Below are 22,941 nucleotides of genomic sequence, written 5' to 3'. Positions count from 1 at the left end.
AAGGGAAAGGTCGGAAGAAATGTTTCGTTTTAGAGTCAAAATGGCTTCCAGTGCAAAGGGTTAATAATCTCAGAAGCTCGAAAATAATATGACGTTATACAATTCTTCTAATGCCTTTACAGTTTTAGATTTGAACAGGCCACTTTTATTATAAGTGCATAAAATCCGCAGCGTAATTGTACTGTATAGAGAGAGCTCGGAAGGGTTGATCCCTTCGGAGCCGAATGAAAAAGGGTGCTCACCATGCATTGGCCGGCGATGCAGACGTCGGTGCCATCGGTGTAACACTTGGTGCCGTCCTCCACTTTGTCAGCGAGCTGAACGACGATAGTCTCGTCGCTGTCGAGCTGCAAAGCCTCGGTGGCGTCACGCGGAAGCGTCTTCTCCGCGGACGTTTCCTGTTTCAGCCGGCTCCCGGTGTTCTCCAAGGACTGCTCGCCGCGACAGATCAAAGCGCATGGTCTCGTCGGGTCATAGTGCGGATACCATTTGAGCAGTTGCCCGCTGTAAGGTACATCGTCGTACGCCGCACACTGCTCCGCGCGGATATCGCTCGGCTTCTCGCAGGGCTGCAATCAAAGGCGAGGATTATCTTTTGAAACGGTCCGTTCGACTACGTGGGCTGCCTATTAGGCGGATTTAGGGAGATTTGCGGCCCTAAGAAGGCAGGGGTCAACATGCCGAGAGACACTTTTGACCCCGCAAAACAATTAATTTTTCCTGTTTCCCGTCGCAAACACTCGGTTGTGAGTCCTTTTTTCACTTTTCCTGACGATTTTTGACAATTCAGTAGTTTAACCATGGGACTAGTCAAACTAATTTTGTTCACGCCGTTCTTCAACATCACAGAATATAATATTCGCGAGGTCTGGGACTTGTTCGCCAGATCGTTTTAATATTTCGCGAAGGAGGTTGATAAAACATTCGCAAGCGAGAAAGAAACGTCTGTTTCCGGTGAACGAATCCGGCAAATTAAACTGGCATAGTAGCTGATACAAAGAAGGAGCTATTCTCGAAACTCGCCAATAAAAATTTGCACAGTCGTGGGGGCGAACGATCAAGAGTTGTTTGCCATAATGAACAGGTGGTACGAGAAGTGCAGGTAAATGGGGAAACGACGACGGTTAATTCTCCTTTCCAGTTCATTTGATTCGGAGCGTTTCGTTTGCGTTAAACAATATATTACAGTTATTCGTGACAGAATATATTCAGGGACGATTTACCATTACGATAATGAAACACGGTCGCAATAATGTCAGGATTATATCGTTCGACGGGTTGCCTCGTAACGGCCTCGAGTGTTTCGCCCATTATTTCCGTTTTAGTTATCCGTAAGCTGTTAAACGAGGCATGCCTCGCCTCGCCTCGCCGCGGAAAACGCAAACGGATTTCCACAAGGGACGGGTGGAAAGCAAAGGCGCAGATTTCGCCATGGCAGATCATTAGCCAATTAGGTCGAATCGTTATTGATATTTTAAGATGTCCGTTCCCTCTCTATCTCTCTCTCTCTCTCCCTCTCTCTTTCCCTCTCGCTCTTTCCCCGCGCCGCACAATCGCGTTTATTAATGTCGCCCGGGTTTCCAGCCTCGTGGAACGGAACAACCGTGGCACGTTCGCAGCCGTTGTATTGAACACAAGAGAGCGGGATGGGTGGTCTTTGTTTCCACGTGTAATTTGCGGATTGCCTGTAATTTCCCCGGGAATTATTTAATTGGAACGATACGTGCTCCCGCGGCGTTACTTGCGCGACTCGCGCGCCGGCTCCATTACGTTTCAAAAGCATCGTTCCGTTTCCGCGGCGCTTGATCATTCTCCGCTCGATAATTTCGTTATTCGAATTTAATCAGCCGGATGCGAAACGAAGAATCGACCGCTGGGAAAGTTCAACGGCGATGCCGCACGCCGGCTATACTTCCTGTGACGTCGCAACAATGATCAACGCTCGGCAAATTGACTTCGAGCTTTTCGCTGGACTCGACTAGTGTTATTAGGTTGTTGCGCATGAAATGTACGATTTTAGAATGCCGATGCTAGTTTAATATGTATCATTTTAAGACACAAAGCCGATCTTTAAGATTACACCTTCAGTTTTCGGGGAGGTGTCTAAGTTTACTTTTAAATTGGATATACTACTTTTGACAGAAATGATGTTGCAATGTTTCGTAACGTAAAGCTGTACAAATTACAGTGATTTTTCTATATATGTCGCCAAGGCCTGGACGATAAACGTCGCGGAGTTATCCCCACTACCGCGGGGTATAACACGACTCGGGCACTTATGTCTCCTGGACGATACATGTCGTTGGCAAAATCCGCGTGATTGACATATATCGAGAATTCACTGTATGTAGTTTGCTATTTTTGAAGATATAAATTCATAGATAAATTTTTAAATCTATTGCAATTGCATGTTCAATTATTGAAGAACATTTTATATTTAGATTTTTGTGAATTCCGCGACACACAGTCGTGCAGACCATTATTACACAATTTGTTTGTATTGCACACTGTAAGCAAGCGAGGAGGTTGCGCAGGCCTCGGTACTTCACTTCAGAAATTGTTTATTTACCCGCGTTCAATACGGGAACTGTGATCGCATCAATAATCTCCGGTGATATTCTATATTACAATATTAATAATTGTGGAGAGAGAATTTTATTCAGCCATTAACCGAATCGATTTTGTCTCTCGTTTACGTCTTTAGCTATTTGATTACCGGCATCCCGACGCAGGCGAATCAACAAACTGAACCGAATCGATGGCCGCTAATTATCGATGTAATTAACGGCTTCGTAATCAGATCGGGCATGACTCGAGGGCATATCGATTGTACGTTTTTGCCTAGCATTCAGAATGTACCCCGTTTCCCCATCGAGTGCATGTTCTGCAACGTAAATTGACCAAAGCTGAGGAAAATCGAGTGTCTCGTTCCCAGATCTCGTAATTATTCCACTCGTTTCAGTTTAAAAGGAACCACCGGACTCGAAGACAGTTGAACGGTGAATTTATCGTAATTATTCGAGTTTGCAATAACAGCTGGCTGAGCGTGCAACGAGCCTTGCCAAATTCGCGAATTTAATCTCGAAGACTACAGTCGATTAATGCTTGCCGTATAACGTAGCGTTAATTAATTTTTATTTATCTGGTGGACTTCTGTGGGAAATAAAAATTATTATTATCAAAGGTACGCGATTCAATGAACATGTAAACCGTAACAGTGAGAACGGTAATGTACCTATTTCCATCTTTTTGGTGTCCATTAATCGTTTCGAGGGACATTAAACAATTCAGTGAAACATCTTCGTACGCTTCGTATCTTAAACTAATACAATTTTTCCGGAGATTTTCACTCGGAAGTTTATTTATTCCATTCGCTCGTCTCCTGAAATTTCTCGACTTTCTCCAGTCCCTCGCCCTCCCCATATTCCATAAAATTGTCTTCCAGCTACTTAGGGTATTACATCGATCGAAGAAGAGGATTCCGCCAATGATTTCCGGTATTAAGAGGACCAGTTTCCGGCCATTAGTTTTAAGTTTATTCCGCAGAGCCCTCCTCCGCCTAAGCGACCTAATATAATAAATCCCCGGAGTTTTCGGATATTAGAGGGGGACAGGGAGGGGGGGGGGCGACGGAGAAAGGGTGGATTTCGTTGAGACCATGTCAGATTTCGAGTCAATTTCATCGGAGGACGGAGAATATCGTGCTCGAAGTTGGAAGACGGATCGGACAAATCTGCAGTTTTAATCCCATTAACGGACTATCGAATTCTCTCAAGATTCAATCAAATTATCCACCGATAGATCCTAACAGGATGAGAAGTTTCAGATTCGTCGGGGAGAACTATGCTGCTACTCGGCCGCGCCGAACTTCGCCCCATAGACCAGGTTAAAACTTCTCCGATTGATGTAAATAGTAATCGGGGACGAGCTGTTTCGCACGAACTATTGTTGTTCCATTCTACGTACACGCGAGGATTACAAACAAATCCGGTTCTGTCGATTGTTGCTTCTCTCTGTTTCATTAGCGGTCTTCTAACGCGAATTCATCCCCCAGTTTTCAAATTTCACCCTCGAGGAAAAGAAGCTTTATAAAATAATATTTCTTGTTTTAAATAATAGCATCGGTTCTCACGATTCTTCCTTTAACGATTGTTGTTCTTCTAGTACGAATTCATCCCCCAGTTTTCAAATTTAACCCTCGAGGAAAAGAAGCTTTATAAAATAATATTTCTTGTTTTAAATAATAGCATCGGTTCTCACGATTCTTCCTTTGTTCGATTGTTGTTCTTCTAGTACGAATTCATCCCCCACTTTTCAAATTGAACCCTCGAGGAAAATAAGCTTTATAAAATAATATTTCTTGTTTTATATAATAGCATCGGTTCTCACGATTCTTCCTTTAACGATTGTTGCTCTTCTAGCACGAATTCATCCCCCAGTTTTCAAATTTAACCCTCGAGGAAAGGAAGCTTTATAAAATAATATTTCTTGTTTTAAATAATAGCATCGGTTCTCACGATTCTTCCTTTGTTCGATTGTTGTTCCTCTAGTACGAATTCATCCCCCACTTTTCAAATTTAACCCCCACGGTGAGGAAGTTTTGCAAAGTGTTGCTTCTTGTTTCAGATAATAACAATACAACTGAAATCTTTGGTTTTTAAAACCAAATTTTAAAAACTATAAAAATTGAAAGAATTTAAGAAAGTCGATCCTATGAAAATGACTGAAGAGATAAGGGAGGAATTTGATTTTTCTTTGTTTCCAGTTTTTAACTTTTCGCCTGAAATTAGTGAAATTAAGTACTGTAAAAATATGCTCGCTGCCGAAAGCCGGCCGATTTTCAACAACGGGAACATCAAAGTTCCCCGTCACTTTCCGTGCTCTAACGAAGCTGATTAGCAACGGTGCCAATGGTAATTAATTAACACGGTGCGCCGACTGTAATTTAGTTAGATCAACAACGACGTCGTTCCCCCGTTGCAATTACACAACGGGTTGCGTTTCTTTCTTCGCGCGCTATGCAACGGGAACGCGAGACGCGAATTAATGTTAAGTCTTACACGGGATTATGAATGAGACGATGATCAACGGTTCCATTAAAACTTTCCCCGGTATTGTTATTATTCCTGCATTAGCCGTGAATTAACGCCGGACGGACTAAAACGTTGCGTTTTAGAGGAGACCGGTTTCGGGAATTCATAGAGCGCGGCTGCTAATTAGTAGAACTTGCTCAACGAAACGAAATTATTATTTTTACGAATTGTCCTCTTATTTAATTGTTTTAGGATAAATTTACCCTAATGGGCCTATTTATTGGTCTTTAGCTGCCACAGAGTAAATATAAAGTTAATTCGAATATTGAGTTTAACTTGAACATTGGAATTTGGAGAGTATAGATTATTTTTTAATATTTTTTAAATCCATTTTTTTGCCATCTTAGGAATACTGTTTTATTTTCAACACATTCGAGCACATGACACAAAGCTTAAATTCCGATCGACTCGTGTTTCCAGCAATTGCTTCACGATGCAATTCATGCATATTTGCGTAATCTACTGTGTGCTCCTTTCTCCACTGTAAATGTACTTGCACACGGCAACTGAAATGCAGACTTTGATGCGAGATGCAATCTACCGTCTACGTTTAATTTTACGGAACTTTTAATCCAGATTTTCTCGTTCTTATTGAACGTCTGCCGCTTTAACTTCCTGCTATGAATTGTGTTACCCGGCGTAGTCCGTTTCTACTTTTTCCTATTTTAATCTACAGCAGATCATGAAATATTTTTCATTCTGTCGAATAAATCGTCGTCGATTTTCTCCGTTCTCCAGAAATACATATCCGCTGAGAAATTGTTTCAAAATAGTTTTAAGCAGAAAAATTAATCTTATTCGAAGGTAAAGCGAATTTATCAGCCAACTGCGCTAAATCGAGAGACGAATTCAGAGCTGGGAAATTAGTAGAAAATATGTTCAGAAGAGGGGCGATCGAATCGTACTTAATTAGACGAGTTATTGTGAGAGTCGGTGGACAGTGTGTTAAATTGTTTTCACTCGGAGCTAACGAGTGGACAGCATTTGGGCCTCTGTCTAGCACAGCGGATCAATTTTTCAAAATGGACGTGGAAGCGTTCGATCGGCGAGGTGTGCAGATTATGAATATCGAGGTGTGTTTTTCGCGTTGTTCGCGGCGTAGATGTGACGCGTACGCGGCAGAGGGGAACATGTTTATGAAATCGATGGTTCATAACGTTTCCGTCGGAAACGAGGGATGGAGAGAGATTGCCCCAGGCGGCGGACTTTTTTTTCTCCCATTCGCCGCACGATCGCGCGCTTTTCCCCAGACGGAATACAGCCCCTCGTGTTTGTGCGCACGGTTTTATTTAATTCGCGCCAATCCGCGGCCAACGAACCGTCTAATTCGCGCGCGGGGCGCTGTTGCATAAATTAAAAACATCACAGTTTCGATTTCCGTCGCGTCGGCCACGCGGAATTAACGCGCCTTGAATAATTCGAGTTTAATGCCACCGCCTGTCGCCGAATAAGAAATCAAACGTGGAAATTACTATCATTTTTCCAAGCTTCAGTATCGCTGCAAAGATCAGTGCTGTACTATTTATTTCGCGAAGTCTGCGATTTTAGTTTCCACGTCTGCACCGAATGGAATTATTTCTAATATTCAATATATTTTTCTGAGGAGACTGAATGTATCAGATTTTGGGGCAAGAGAGAATTATATATCGATATTTTGTTATTTAAACGCAAAGGGTTAAGGGTTATGATTTACAAACGACAAACACAATTAGAGAAAGAGAATTTTTTCTATCAGAACACTTGATTAGTAAAGTTTCCCGTTCAAAATCAATTTTTCTAATAATTATGCTCAATACCTTCGAATGATAAAAATTGTAGGGACTGTTAAAAACGGTTAATGAGCGGCTCTTGTGACTCACAACCAAGGATTTACTTTAGCAAATCTTCCAATAGAAAGTGTAAGAGCGGATCTTATAGATGAAAATGTGTGGTAGCTTCCACTTAATATAGCAAAGCATTTTAAAAGGTGTTAATAGATTTTGTGAGCTTATTTTGAATAACTAGTTAGAAGAATCGAAGAACATTGTAATATTATTCTTAACTTGTCAGAACGATAGCTAACTTTTCTCTGTGTAATATTCCATTGTCAAAGTTCCAGACAGGCTTCTTGCCGCAGTCGAATAAATCGAGCACTAATCGCGTTAATCTCGAGCATTGGGGGTCTAACGGTGGTTATGGTTGCCTATTGGGTTGAATAAAACTTATCTAGCCATCAAAGCGTCCATTCCCGGATAAAATTGACTTCGTCAGCGGAAAGAAAGCCTTTCTCCCTTTGATTCGCGGCAGAATACATAACCTTCGCGTAGCTGGCGAACCGGGTTTCGCAATTTTTTCCGGCCGTTCGTTTTTCCGCGGAAATCCCGCCCGGTTTCATACCCACCCTCTACATCTGTCCACCCTCTAACCACCCCCGCTTCACCGTTGTTCCACCTACACCCTTTTCCATGGGACACTGGCGTCGAATTACCCGGCGATCTATCATTTCCCGCAGCCCGGAATGCAAAACGCTACTTACGGGACACCTGTTACTGAAACCGATAAAAAATTCGATGCACCGTCGAAAAGTCGGTAATACTGTCTCGCTTGCCCGTGCAAACTCGAAAAGTATGGTACCTGCGCGACTCTCGTTGTTGCTGGCATCGATTTCAACGACTATATACATTTCAATAGCGCTGTAATTTTTGGAGGATCGACTATCGAGCGACACTGCGAACTCTGACAGCCAGATTCTAAAAATAAAAATAAACAAATGAACTTTTCCGGCGCAATTACAGGATAAATAAAATATGAAAACTTCAAATTAGTTTCTCGAGGAAGAACGCCGATAAAGATTATATTTTCCACGACGACACGGTTTGTGTACATTTTTCAGCGTTAAAAAGATCTGGTGGTCTCAAAAAAGAAACTAACTGAAACATTAAATTACAGAAATAGCAAGGTATAGCACAATTTAATAATTCCAGTGAGAGACGAGTTCCTCTTAGCGATTCATTCTTAAAGAGACGTGACAGGAAGCATTTCATTAACTAAGAAAAATGGGTAATGGCTACCTCAACACGCAGAAGCGACGACACAAAAGAATAATTGACATTTCACGGAAATAAAAATTGTTTCAAATTCAGGAACACTGTGTTGGTCCATTGTCCCAAAGATAATTTTACTCGGAGATTAGTGTTCTCGGGGAAGAATACTGTCTAAGGGGGAAGAAGGACCTCGTTTTAACAGAGAAAAGTTTTTTTTTCTCGGTATAACACGCGGGTACAGAGGATATCCGTGGATTAAACGTACTCGAGGCCGCTGCGCCCGCTATCTTTCATCTGTTATTTCAAAGAATTTCCGCTCGCGGAGCGTTGTTATTTAGCCCGCGTCAGTGAAAGTAGTTTCCGCGGGCTAAAAGAGGGCGACAGTCGCCACCTTCCGGTCGTTCACTTCGCTCGGCGTTTACGCAGGCACACCCCTGCAGTTTCATCGCGACCGAGACACGAGCGCGCTTTAAATTCTTAATCCCCCCGGGATTACATCACAATTATGACAATGGGATCCAACCGCCGCGCGTTGACACACTATTAACGCCGCCGTCGGAATTATCGCCGAACGCCAACGCTAGCTTCGGAAATGAATTTTTCCAAATTGTCGCTGCTCCAGTTAGACGATTTTAGAGAAACTCTGAGAATTTGATTTCGACTTCGAAGAAAAGTTTGGAGCTGACAAAAATTTCAGCTTCCTACGTTTATTATCTGGGGGTCGAGGGTGCGTCCACAGGTACTATGAGCAGCGCTAGGCTTCGAAGTTTCAATTGTCCGAGGTTATTGGAAAGTGACGTTTGTTCGAAGCATGATGTATCAGGGGCGGACGTATCCGGCGAGTTTGGATTTGAGAGAAGGCGCGGCAGTTCACGGGTGAAGTGGAGAGGGGACGAAACTATGCGAAACGCTGAAACCGGTTAGGAACCGCGAAAGCCGCAGTGCCGGAGTTCAGACGCTTCTTAACAAGGAATCTCAACTACTCATGACACCGGAACGTTTCTACGTCTGTCGTTTCCGGGGACCCCCAGCGGGCATCCGGCGGACATTTTAACCCATCGCATCAACACCGTCGGGAACTGTGAATTAGAGGAGGGTGGCCATCATTATCATCTTTGCTGGAAACATTTTAATCATTTTTAACCCCTTAACTTGTACGCTCGAGTTAATTCGAGCGCGCTAGACAGGCCAAACTGTGAACACTCGAGATATTTCGAGCGGCGTTGTATTTTATGCTGCTATCATTTTTCACACTCGAATATAATCGAGAATTGAAAATAGCAATGTGAAAGCAAAGAAAAAAAACCGTTTTATTGATATTTATCATTTACATGGGATTTTAAGCTATAACACCATGGAACAAAAGCGCAGCATATCAAAAATTGATTTTTTTGGCCGGTTTTTTTTTTAACTGTGCGTTAAGGGATTAAATACCCTGGTTCACCGAGTGACAAGTCTTCATGTTATTGATTTCGAAACACTGTTTCTATTCGACTATTATATATTTTATTCTCCTATATCTTTATACAGGGTGGTTGGTAACTGGTGGTACAATCGGAAAGGGGGTGACTCTACGCGAAAAAAGAAATCGAAAATATAGAATAAAAATTTTTCGTTTGAGGCTTTGTTTTCGAGAAAATCGAATTTAAAGATCCGTCGGGTTCGCGTGCTTCAGTATGCGTAGGAAGTAGAATTGGTAGGTCATGGTCAGACGCAGCAGACAATTCCTATCGAATAACACGCGCATTGGTTGCATTTTCAAACTCAATGTTCTCGAAAACAAAGCCTCAAACGAAAAATTTTTATTCTATATTTTCGACTTCTTTTTTCGCGTAGGATCACCCCATTTCCGCTTGTACCACCAGTTACCAACCACCCTGTATACTCCGCGTTAGCGGGGATAATTCCGCGACGGTAATCGTCCAGGTCTTGGCGACATATGAATCACTGTGTACAATTTTGTTCCGATATAAGACGACGCTTTTTATTTCGAAAATCGCCATCCCCCTTTTCCTCTTCCTCATCCGAAATACGACGAAAGCCATCGCCTTGCATCGAAGGAAAACTGTAGTGAAATATCGGCACGGGTCAGAGATGACTCCGCCACAGGCCTAGAACTCGCATTAGTCCGAGGGTGAGTGTCAGAAAGAGAGGGTATATCACCCTTTTTCAACGAAGGATACCGCTGCTCGGCAGACCACTTTATGAGATAATAACAGCAAAAATAATTGACAGAAGTTCTGTAGGTAAGAATGAAGTGCTATTAATTCAGCTATTATTTCAGTTCAGCGAGTCAAACAAAATTTCAGGGTCCGGTTTCCACAAATTCCCATAATTTCCGCGAACTGTTTACGTTGTTTTGGTTTCCGCGGGAGCTCGTTAATTGATCACCGACGAGAGAATAAATCACCCCGGACACCGTTCCTCGTGGTTTCGGGGCGAAGGTTCGAGGGATCGAGAGCAGAAAATGAATCGGAGATCCTCCGAGGCGAACGTATTTTCACAAATTCCCCGAATCATCCCGCAGCGTAACAGGATTGCTCGGGCCACTTGTCCCGGCCGCGCGTTTCGAAAACGTTATTTTCGCGAGCAGCATTTCCAGAAGCCCTTGGTTGCTCTCCCTTCTTCCTTCGGCTCGGAAGTTTTCGTAGAAAAGGAGAGCGGCGTGTTATCCTTCGAATAAGAGGGCCGCCGCCATGTGTTTTCCTTTATACCGTCGCCCAATGGGGAAAATTCACCACCACCGAGCTACGTTTCCATCATCTTCAGAAGATACCGTTCCGATTCCACTGGAAAAGAGTCGACCGCCACTAGAAATGCTTAAATATACCCTAGGTTTTCTTGTGAGACAACTTGCCGCGCCAAACTCTCGTTTACATCTTCGCGGAATGCAACACAGTCAGGTTACACTAATTTTTTTTCATTTAAGCTCTTTAGACTCTTGAATGAGTCCATTTCGCTTTACAATTTTGTAGTTACAATGCCACAAAGAAGAGAAAACGAACAGACATTTTAGGAATTAAGAGTACAAATTAAATTTAATTTATTTTGTAACGTGAAATATTAATGGACCTTCTATATGTACCATCCCTTCTTATATTGTCTATTCTATCTCTTCTTTTTCAAATAATTTCTCCCTTGAAATTTTTCTCCACGATATTGTCTATTGGGAAAAAGAAAACTGCACTCGTGCATCGGTGGTGCAAGTGTATACAACAATCCACACTATCGCAAAGGACGAAGAAGTTGTAATAGTAGTGGCTCTGAAGAAAATAACACAAGGGGTTAAAATGTCTTGTCTTACACCTTCTAGATTGTCAAAATAAATTATTTCCTAAAATTACATATCGTACTTAGAATTAGTACTTTCTTGACACTAGCTTTACGGAGCACTAAAAGTGTCTATTTTACATTGCGTTGTAAAAATAAAATTGTAGGTATCTAGATTCTATTGAACCTATTGAACCTAGAATCTGTTGAACAATTCTTCACAAGTGCTTGCACTCTTAATAATTGTAAATTTAAAAATTTCTCTCATTTTGACAGGTCTCGTCTAGAAACTGTAAAATGACGACTATTTATCCCTTTGCACTCGAAGCTATTTTAACTCCAAAACGAAACATTTTTTCCGACCTAGAACATTTCCCTTCTATGTTTTTTTTTCATATTATGCATACGAAAATGGTGCGACTTACTCGTACAATACCGAAATGTTTAGTAATTTATTAAACACAAGCAAATTTAATAATGTAAAAAATATTTTGAATCACGATACAGCAATTTTTAGTGGCGCCTTACAGTCGCCGTTCGAGTGCTAAGGGTTAAAATAGTATTTGAAACATTTCTCTCACAAAATTTTTCCCGGTAGCGTGTATGCCTCTAAAAATCTGCAAGAAAATTGCGTTGCCCTTAGACCGACCCGATAATTTCGAAAATATTTCAGCTTTCAACGTTGCGACAGCTTTCGCGCAGCATTGTGGGCGTCGAGGGAGCAGTCCGTAAGGAATTCCGAATTCAAATAATCCGGACTCAATAGAGAAATTCGCCGTTTCATTTTGTCGCTTGTTGTTTGTGGAATCAGTTTCGCTCGCGTTCATTCTTCCCCGGGCGTTTAATAGCGAGGGGTGAGTTTGCACGTGCCGATCTTGAATCCTCGGCAATAAGCGTCGTTTTCGGATATTGCAGCGACACCGGGAAAACTTTTTCGATACGTAACAACCGAAACGTGAAAGGTCGGTCGACCGGGATCGGGATCGGGATCGGGATCGGGATCGAGATCGACGATAACGGAATTGCGTTCTCTACGTAATTGCATAAACTCGCCCTCGTTCCTCCGTTCGGTATATCCCTCGTACGTTTCTCCACGCGGGGCTATTTTTTTCTCCCTCTTGCTTTCGAGTGGGAGGCTTGTTCCTTCACCTCGTGTCTCGACTGCCATAATGCCCGGCAACCTTTTCAGCGGAATGGGTCGATAGGTGGCAGTTACAGTCGCGGAAAATATTGGAGAACGGAGGAGAACATGTTTCCGCCTCGGCCCGGCGCGGCCCGCAACTTTATTAACAGCATTTCGCTCTTGTAACGACCCTGGCTCGCTGTTTTTACGGAATAAGTCAAACAGCTGCGAGCCCCAGAACTTTTTCAATCTTGTCCTGTGACTTTCTCTCTCTCTCTCTCTCTCTCTCTCTCTCTCTCTCTCTCGTGAGAATTTCGCGACGTAGAGACGAACCACGGCGAATGGACCGGTCAAACCCATAGAAATTTCGAGTTGCGGGCTGAGAATTTGTTCGCATTTCATCTTCTTCTTCGTTCGAATACTTTTCGGATCCGTTACAGTTTCTTTTCGTAAATTATTAGAAGAACATTATTGGAATTTTAATTATTGTAGCCGCGAAGAAAATCGCAGGGGGTTACAGAAACGGGGTTACCAGAAATCAGATAAAATTCGGTTTTAAAAATCTTCTTTGTCGTCACTAGACTGCAGATTTTATGCATTTCTGAGAGGATGCACCATGGAGTAAAAACCCAAGAATAATTAAAAAATACCGACACATTATCATCAGCTCGTTAAGATGATTTGGAACAACTCTCTGCTCTGTTTATGTGTCACGAGTAACGTAGACAATTTTTATTTTGCAGGAATGTCCAGTCAATATAAAATGTCCGGTGCCGGTAAATATGAAATGCGGTTGAACTACCATATCCGACCGTGTTTTGCAAACTCGGGATCGGACCGTAACCGCTCGCACTCTCCAAACAGAAAATAGGAGTACGATGCATCCGCTGGCAGGGTCGCCGAGTTTGCACTGCGAAACGGTCTCGCTAATTCCTAGGACAGATACCTGGGATAACAAGAATCGTCGATGGTAACACCGGTTGGCCGTTCTTCCTGGCGGTCAGAGGTCTCCGCGATTTTAATCCTGCAAGGCCTAGATACGACTTGATCCGCCAATTCCCACCGGCATAGACCGCCACCCTCAGCGCAAACAGATTCAACCCGGTTTTCCCAGAGCTGCGTTGCAATGGCGTCTCTCTCTCTCTCTCACCCCCGCCATCCTGACCCGATTCCGCCCTCCGTGTTCTTCGGAGCGGGGCCTCTTACCCCATCTCGCGAACGATGTTTCGATTATCGCCGTTGATTAGGTTCGGGGACCGATAAAATCCTCGGTAATAACGTTTGCTGTTCCGCCTCGCCTCAGCCAACTTGTCTCGCGTCGGATCTTCTCTCGCTTCGAGGATGATTAATGAAACACTGATCGGCCTTATCGCGAACAGAATCGTTCGCAAAAATGCCCCCGGCGCACAGTGTGGCGAATGGCCTTTTTAGCTGGACGAAAGTAACTTTCAAATCAACAAAAACTAACTGTGCTAATATAATCTAAAATAACCATGTATTGAAACCCTTGAATATTAAAACTGAAAATTCTTTTGTTGTATGTTTACAGAGCGTGTAAACTTCACCTAAAAAACGAACACCTAACCTATAAATGAATGGGCACATTTCCATACGCGCTAGAAATATGTTAAAATGTACTAAGGAGTGTTTAAATTTCCTATATATGATGGATATAACATCTCAAAACATGTATTTTCACTTTGGTAATTCCAAATTATCGATAACATTCCTCTATTTTTGTAAATTAAGTGTCAAAGACGGTACTTATTTTTCCACAGAAACGCCCATGTTACTACTCTTCGTTAATGAATTAGTATATGCCCCACGTCGCCCCACGCGATGATTTTTACATATAAATAAAGTAGAGATTCTCTACTTTATTTTAGTACCAAAATTGGCTTGCGCAACGTTGCGCAACTATACTAATTTTTACAATGAAGTTACGTCGTTGTACGTACACGCTCGGGACAATCATAGCTCGGGCCGGGCGTTTCGAACGCAGCCGATGCCGATTGCCGTTGCCACTTAGCGGTTTGTTTAGTCTACTCGTTGAAACCTATGGATTGGTCTCATTCATTGTATATTGAAGGAACAAACAATGATAAGATCCCCGAGTTTTCCTCTAAACTTTCTTCCTATGAAAATTCGTTTCTTCAGTCTCAGAGCGATCAGCGTGCAGTGTACATCTCCCTTGCGTTTTTCTTATATCTTTCAGGTTCGTTATTTTTATTGTTGTTGTTATAGCAACCGAACGTTTCTATTTAAGACTTTAATTTTGATCTGTGTTACGTCTTTTGTTTTATTTATATTTTCATGTTATTATATTTTTATTGAAATAGTAAGAAATAATATGAAACAGAGTTGTTATTTATAAAGTGAAATCTTATACTAAACCAAAGAATAATTCTTTCCCGTCAGAATATATCTGAATCTCCAAAAAGTAACATGTACTATAATTTTTCCAAAATTACATTGTTTTTGTCCCTAATTAAAAATGACGTCTTCTTTGATAATATCTACTACTTGTTAAATCATTCTGTGTTACATAGATCCATTACTAACTTTGTTGTATTTTTTATTTAATTATAAATCACTTAAAATATATTGTTTAATTAACAAAAACCAACTACATGTTGTAAAAAATTAATAATTATTCATATTTTATACAACTGTAAACATATTAATTGATAAATATAGAAAAATAGGCGATTTAGAGTTTTGTCCAGCTAAAAAGGCCATTCGTCACACTGTGCGGTGCCCCGATAAGCGTTTCTGACGCGAACCTCGCTTTGTGCGATTTTTCACCCTTTGCCGAGAAGGATTTTTCACCCTTTGCCGAGAAGGATTTTTAACCCTTAAGCGGTGTTCAAACAGACAACGAAGTATCGTACCAGGAGCTTTCTAAAATTCTGTGTAAATTTTCTCAGGTACAAGTGTTTAAATATTTTTTCGATCCATTGTTGATATCCCCCAAGCGATGAACTGCAGTTGTTAGTATGCGTCAAAAATACTGTAGAAACTGTAGGTGACACGGTTACAAATTTCTGGGACTCTTTATCGAACATACTCGATACATGTCAACAATACGGGTCTTGCCAGCGACATGTATCGTCCAGGAGACATACTCTCGAGCCTCGGGGCCCCTCGCGGGGTATACCGCGACGTTTATCATCCAGGCCTCGGCGACATATATAGAGAAATCATTGTACTTGGTACTCCCCAGTATTTTGATATGGTTCAGAGTAAAGTATAGAGTAGCCATCGGCAAACCAAACAGCAATGGCTGCCCGCACGTGCTATCTTGCGAGCAAGCTTGCCCCAGAGAGACCATTTCCCCTTTATTTTCCGGGAGGTTGAATGAACGGCTATTCACAAGCTGTTTCGCTCGGACACCGACTTTGACATCATGGTCGAAGGTGAAACAGATTCTTCCGCTTCTCTTCCAGCTCCTTCTACCCAGAACCTTCGTGCTCCGCTCGCCCCATACACGTTGCTACCCGTGATTCTCGCGTTTCCGCGCTTTGAAGCGACGCCACTCGGGTAATTTACGTCGCCATTGAGGTACCCACCCTTGTGAACCCCAACCGTCCCGGAAACGGATACCTTCAAACGAGTTCCTGAAAGCTGGGGAACACGGAACACGGCCCGGGACCCCGCGATTTCTTTTAATCATAATTTCGCCGGGGCACGCGATACTTTCGACGGTCGGTTTCTCGAGAGGTTCGCCCAAAGAATAACAATGTAAGTGGTATAATGCTTGCCCCCATTTCTCGCAAAAGTATCGATGTTTGTCGTGACGATATTCTCTACGTGTCCTCGGAGAGGTTTGATTTTGTACAATGCCTCGAAAAGAAAAGGTACCTTCACTTCTCCATCTGCTACACGATGTAAAAATATTTTTGGAAAAGAAGAATCGAGGGTGGCGAAAGCTGAGATTTCACGCTTTCAAATGGGCCTTGGTAGATTGTTGTACTGTTGTTTGGTCTGAAGTTATAATTGTTTGAACGTCCGCTATTTTTCAGTGACTTTGACATGAAGATATTAAATTTCGTTAGCTTTTACTTTTGCACATTATTATTGTTAGACTGCGGATCTCTATGCATTCATAACAAAATTGAGTAGATAAGATTCGAAATTGTAGGAAAATCTCAAAAATTTCAAATGTCAATATACTATTTCTCATCTATTAAAATTTGAAGTGAAGAAATTACATTCTACTAGGTTTCTATTTCTTGTAATCGCTGCAGGCAATTTTTACTTTGCGTGAAGATCCACGGTGTAATTATTATCAATAATAATTTTCTTGTTCTATCATCGGCTGGTACAGTGTTTTGAACATTCGGTGAGCTCGTTTTCGCGAACGGACGTAAAAAGCGTGATGGATTAGAATGGTGAATGTTGAAGTTCGGAAAGTTGTTCAACCGGCGCAGATTTTATTGCGAAATCCCGACTGTCGGTCGATGGAATCCATAGATAGAGAGGAGTGACAGTATCCCGGCGCGGCGAAGAAAAGGAAACGGAGGAAGCCGGCACGTTTCTCGATTATCCGTATTTACGGAAATTCCGTGCACGTTACACTCGATAACTTTCGTAACGGATTACTCGCCGAAAGTTTTGCCAGGCTAGCTCACCTCGCCGAACTACACAGGACGAATCGTCAATGCAGTCAAATGGACGCCGCAGACTGCCATCACCCGGAACGACGATACCGACTTTATTTTCGCTGATATTCAATCCTTTCCAATCTCTTTCGGACTCTCTAACAGTATCTCCTAAAATAATCCATCCCGGAGTCCTCATTTGTTGCGTTCAGATTAAAAATATAAAATTGATAACCATCGAAAGAAAAGCGATTTATTTGTACGAATTTATTCCGCGATATTCAGTGATGTACGAAATGGTCCCCCAAAAACGCGGAAAAATTCTCTTTCGAAATAATTCCACCGTGGATTTGAAGATTGAAACTTCCTCTTTGCAACGAGTCCTTGAAACTTGATATGCGATTTTTTTTAGCGGTTCCACAAAAAGGAAATGATGAACAAGTTAGGTCGTACAAATGCCTGATAGTTTACTGTAAACTTAGCCGTCCACCTTTCGTTCAAATTTGAATAAAATCAAAAATATTAGTTTCCAAGGTGCCGTTGTAAGCCGGTAGCTTCAATCTTTAAATTTATTATGGATCTCGCGACGAAAAGATTTTTTCAATGCTTTCAAAGATTTTTCAATTTGTTTTAGAAATGTTAAATTTTCTAGAACGGACATGTCTGCAGTTTTCCATCAGGTATACTATGCAAAAATTCTCCAAGCGAAAATGGACAATGGAGCGCGAAAGTGGAGGCTTCTAGCTTTAGAATGAACGTGGGTACATTGTTGTACGATTTTTATCGACGAAATTGTACCAGTTTAAACATCGCCAATGTTTAAAAATCGCTGATAATGTTCGGAGTCGTTGCGTATTTAGTAAAAATCCAGTCGCTGAAAGGTTCGTTGAAAATTTCGAGCGTACGCACATCGATCTAACATGATCGGCTACAACATACTCGCTATCAGATTTTTCATTTGGTATGCGGGCACGGAAGCTTCCGGTTCGCGTGTGGAGCGTCCGGATAAGGGTTGCATGTCGTTTAATGGCGGCCACGCGGGCCGATCGAGCCGACCTCTAATTAAAGCACGGGTACACTGATTCAAAGGTACACGCATTACGGGGGGGAAATGCAACTTTGTTATTGACTGGTAACCGCGTGCCCTTGGTTTCATGGAAACTGACCTGATTTTCGATCCCGTTCCTCGTCAGGTATTGACGTCAACTGACCTTTCACGTGCGCCCGTGCGGATGCTTTAATAGTATGTTTATAGGCCGCGGCTGCATAAATAACATTCCTTGGATCGATGCACCCGGCCCGCGTCCGTTCGTTTTAATTAATGAAAATTCCATCGGCGGCGCACGTGATTTTGCGGCCAGCCTAACTTTTTTCGAACTTTCGACCCGGAGAGCGTATCGCTATCGATCAGTCTTTGGGGCTCGGTTTTAGCAGGAATACGGTTTGCTTTGATACCGAACTGAATTCGTCCCTGCGACCTGGTTCCCGTGGAGAATACACCTGCGTGTCGGTGACGTCAGCTCGCACAATTAACAGGTGTTTAATCGTTCCTTTGACACTTCACAACTCGGAAATTTCTGTTTTTTTTTCAGTGGATTAAGCCGGTTTATATTGCGAGCACGATTTCGAAAACATGTCAAAGTCAAGCTACCCCTACAATAAATTAATGGTATGTACATTCGTGCATTGCAGAATTATTTATTTTAATTATTAACGTACTGCTGTGCGTGAGTAAGTATCCAAAAAATTGGCACAAGGAAAATTGAATGGGAGTTCAATAGCTTTACAAATAAACGTATGAAGTACATGCATCGGCGAACGATGGATAGAAAAAGAAAGAAAATTATTTCCCAGAGAAACAGAAATTTCAAAATTTTTTAATTTTCTAATTTTCTTGAGACTGGAAGAACTTTCTTCCCTGGAAGGCTGGAACGAACTGACAAGAGAACTCGTCACGAGTGTGTGGTGCTGGAAGGTGGAAATTATCTGGAAATTCTCTTGCAAGTGTATTTTATGCAACCGCAGCGTTAGAGGGGTGTGCGAGCCCGAGCGACTACGCGATCGTTACGCGTGTAATCGACACGATTGGGACGTGATGTATCATTTCGCGAGAATGGCTAACGGAGAGCATTAAGCTGGTCGAATTGGGTTGACTTCGATGAATTACACCGGAGTCTAAAATTGGAGGTGGACTTGTTGCACCGACGTATCTTTAATCCCGTTAATAAATCAGAGACCGTGAGCCGGGCTCGAAAAGAAGTGATTCATGAGAATTTTGGAACCAATCACTGCGATCTTCCATCCTCCCCGTTCGTTTTCCCAGTCCTGCTGATAGATTCTTGATATTTTCCGCTAATATTTTCAAATGAACAGACATTCTAAACAATTAACCAAACACTGAGCGCGACTGGACACATACCTGTGGCAATAACAAAATTTAATTTATTCAAATCTCGTACAATTTTTACGTGCAATATATACCTGAATAACGAAGTATGTTAACCCTTTGCACTCGAGTGGTGACTCTGAAGCACCACTAGAAATTGTTGTGGCATTATTTAAAAAAAATTACAAAAAATATTACAAAGTATTTGTTACATTACAAAATTCGTATTTAATAGATCACTAAACATTTAAATATTATATGTGGAAATTGGATCAGTTTCGTACGAATAAAATGAAAATATTGCAAGACGGAAGAAAAATTTAGTTTTAGAATGAAAATAGCGCCATTTCAACTCCAAAACGAAAAATTTCTTCCGACCTAGAATATTTCCCTTCTATATATATTTTTTCATGCTATACATACGAAAATGGTGCAATTTACTCGTACAATACTGAAATGTTTAGTAATTTATTAAATACAAACAAATTAAATAATGTAAAAAATATTTTGGATAATGATACAGCAATTTTTCAGTGTCTTAGAAAAACAGTATAAGTTAAAAACTTAAACAGTGTCTTACAAAAAAAATTTTTCTATTACTGATTCTACCGTAGACTTGAAGATTGAAGCTTCGACACCCTAAAATACAATTCCCTCGAAAAAAGATGAGTGGATGAAAGCAGTAGTAACAGTGAATATTTGTAATAATTATTTTCAAAGAAAGTTTCAGCCCAAAGAATCTAGTTCTAGGGCCAGCAGACGCGGACAAAGGCAGGGTGGAGAGAGAAAGGGTGCAAGAATAACTCGATCAGTCTCTACCGGCTGAAATTGAGCTTCCAACGCCGATCTAACTCGGCGCTGGTTGCACCGAACAGTCCGCTCGCGATCACTATAACCAAAAGAAAGTACGGAAAAGCGTCGGCGTCGGCGTCGGTGTGGCGTCTCTTTGAAACGGAAGAGGGCGGGCGACATAAGCTAGGTCAGGGCCCGAATCGACGTTCCATTCTGACGAGCAGCGGTCTCGCGTCTGATGGCAATCACAGAAATGCATTCAGCGGACCGTGCAGAGTGGTGCATTTCCGTGGACCAGACGTCCGCGTTCTGCCACGTGAATATCCCTTTGTAAGTGCACGCGTGCTACGCGGCCTATCGCGAGAGAGAGAGAGAGAGAGAGAGAGAGAGAGAGAGAGAGAGAGAGAGAGAGAGAGAGAGAGAGCGCGCGGAGGGTTCTATGCAGTCGTCGCCGCCACCGCGTCGCGTCGTATGCACCGGCGTTGCACCGGGGCTGCACAGACGCAGCCCACATCATCAGCGGTTGGCAAAGGACCGCGGACGCGAATTAACCGGGATCGAAAAGAAACCGAGACCACCCGCCAAACCAAATTGATACAGTTTCAAAGGCATACGGGTCTGATACGGGACCCTGAGGAACACCATCGCTACAGCAAGTTTGCGTACCCACCCTCCTCGCAACCTCGAGCCCCATTAACATACTCATTTGCGCGAACTGTGCCTAACTCTTCCAGCGACGAGTAACGACGTGTCGTTGGCTTGCCATTTATAGACTTTTTGTAATATCAGAATCTGATTTTATCGTAACACGTTGCTGTATTAGAGTATTAGAATTTTATTCCAATATTAACCCTTAGCACTCGAATGGCGACTGCAAGGCGGCGCCACTGAAAATTCCTGTATCATTATTCAAAATATTTTTTACGTTATTAAATTTGTTTGTATTTAATAAATTACTATACACTTCAGTACTATCAAATAATTGTAAGACAAAATTTCCAAAATATGCTAGTATGATACATAATCAATTTAGAAGGGGAGTAGAAAAAAAAAAGAGTTAAAGAATGCGAAGCAGAAATAGAAATCATGAATAGTGAAAAGCTTGGTAATAGCTGTGCTTCTTTTTACGATATCTTGATAAAAAACACAATTCAATTAGCAACATATGCAAGAAATCAAAATATAGTACGTGTCTTGAAATCAAAATACACTTCAGTACTGTACGAGTGAATTGGACCCTTTTCGTATGTATAGCATGAAAAAATATGTATAGAAGGGAAATATTCTAGGTCGGAAGAAATGTTTCGTTTTAGAGTTAAAATGGCTTCGAGTGCAAAGGGTTAAAATCAATATCTTATACCAAACGGATTCCTCTTCGGTACCATAAATTTGGCATCTTTCGATTTTCCACTCCGTCGAAATAAATTTGTTTCTGTTCATCCTAATATTAATTAAGAATTAAGATCACTTTTCATTCCTTTTCTTCATACAGAACATCATCTCTGGAAAACATATAACAATTTACACGGTAATAAGTAGACTCCGCGGCTTTTTGTGAATGACTCCAGCACAGCAGGGAGTTAATGAGCTCAGAAAATTGATTTGACGAGTAAGGTGATAGTATGTATCCTCAAATTCTTTGATGTTTTCTGTATTTCTTGAATGCACAATACTTGCACGAGAATTACATTGTATTATCCTGGCGCATAAACAAATATACATGCAAAACTGTACACATAATAACCGAAAAGTTCGGTACCAAAAATCGTGTGAAATTAGGTGGAAGTGAGATATTTTTGTACCAGATTACAGTGCTTGTTAAAAATAAAAGATTGACAATTTGGAAGTGAGGATGTAGCATCAGGATGCACGGGAAGCGCAAGTGAATCCTCGAAGCCTTGATTTAGCGGTGCAGATGAAAAATGTTTGTTTATCGATTCGTGTGGGCGGAAATGGTTGTCGGGACAGCACGTTCCCGTAGGAAAACAATATTCGTTGTTTGTGCAGAGGACCGTGGCGCCGGTAAAATATTTATTTTTGACGCGAGAGGGGGAACGGCGCGGGGTCAAAATACGAGTGCATCCTGGAATATTTTCCTTCGATATGCATAATACATATTTTGGACGGCGTACGATCACAAACCCCTGTGAATTTACGAAACAATATTGGACGTTATTTCGATGTAATGAGGGCCGTGCCACTGGTTCCGTGTCTCGCGTTACGGTGCCGTGGAATTTTTGCGAAACTTTGCTCTACAAATTTAATGGGAATATAACGAGCAATTTGAAAGATTAAATACGCCCAGATACGATAAAAGCAGTTTAAGAATTTATTTCGCGCGTACAATTATATTTTACCGAGCAATTGTTATCGTTTGAAATTATGCGATTTTAATGGCGATTTCCGATAATTTATATTTTATTATAATTTGTTACGATTGGTTTTGTCTCGTTTTCGTGAAACTCCAAGCGAGTGTAATATTATGGCAAGGTAACTTTTCGAAATTTGGAAAAGGATCCTCCATGGTGAAATAAAAGGTTCTCCCTTTCAGCGCTTGTGTTAAAACTTTTTAAAATCCGTTCGCTGAATGTTAGATAACACGTTTTTGGTTGTAAAACTACCAGACTTTTCGATATCGGACGATCCAGTTTTT

The 22,941-nt window shown here is 41.7% G+C and overlaps 1 protein-coding gene across 4 annotated transcripts in view; it reads right to left on the bottom strand.

The window, feature by feature from the left end:
- Nolo (ADAMTS-like no long nerve cord) overlaps nt 1-22,941 on the bottom strand; it is a 347,161-nt gene that overhangs the window by 61,970 nt on the left and 262,250 nt on the right. For all 4 annotated transcript variants that reach the window (XM_076802679.1, XM_076802682.1, XM_076802680.1 and 1 more), the window contains one exon: nt 243-569. In XM_076802679.1, coding sequence (XP_076658794.1) covers nt 243-569 — 327 coding nt within the window. The remainder of the gene's footprint in view (nt 1-242; nt 570-22,941) is intronic.

Source organism: Halictus rubicundus, chromosome 17 (assembly GCF_050948215.1).
Source record: "Halictus rubicundus isolate RS-2024b chromosome 17, iyHalRubi1_principal, whole genome shotgun sequence".
Classification (NCBI taxonomy): Eukaryota; Metazoa; Arthropoda; class Insecta; order Hymenoptera; family Halictidae; genus Halictus; species Halictus rubicundus.
The sequence above is the reverse complement of the archived record's forward strand: the minus strand, read 5'-3'. Positions and strand labels throughout refer to the sequence as shown.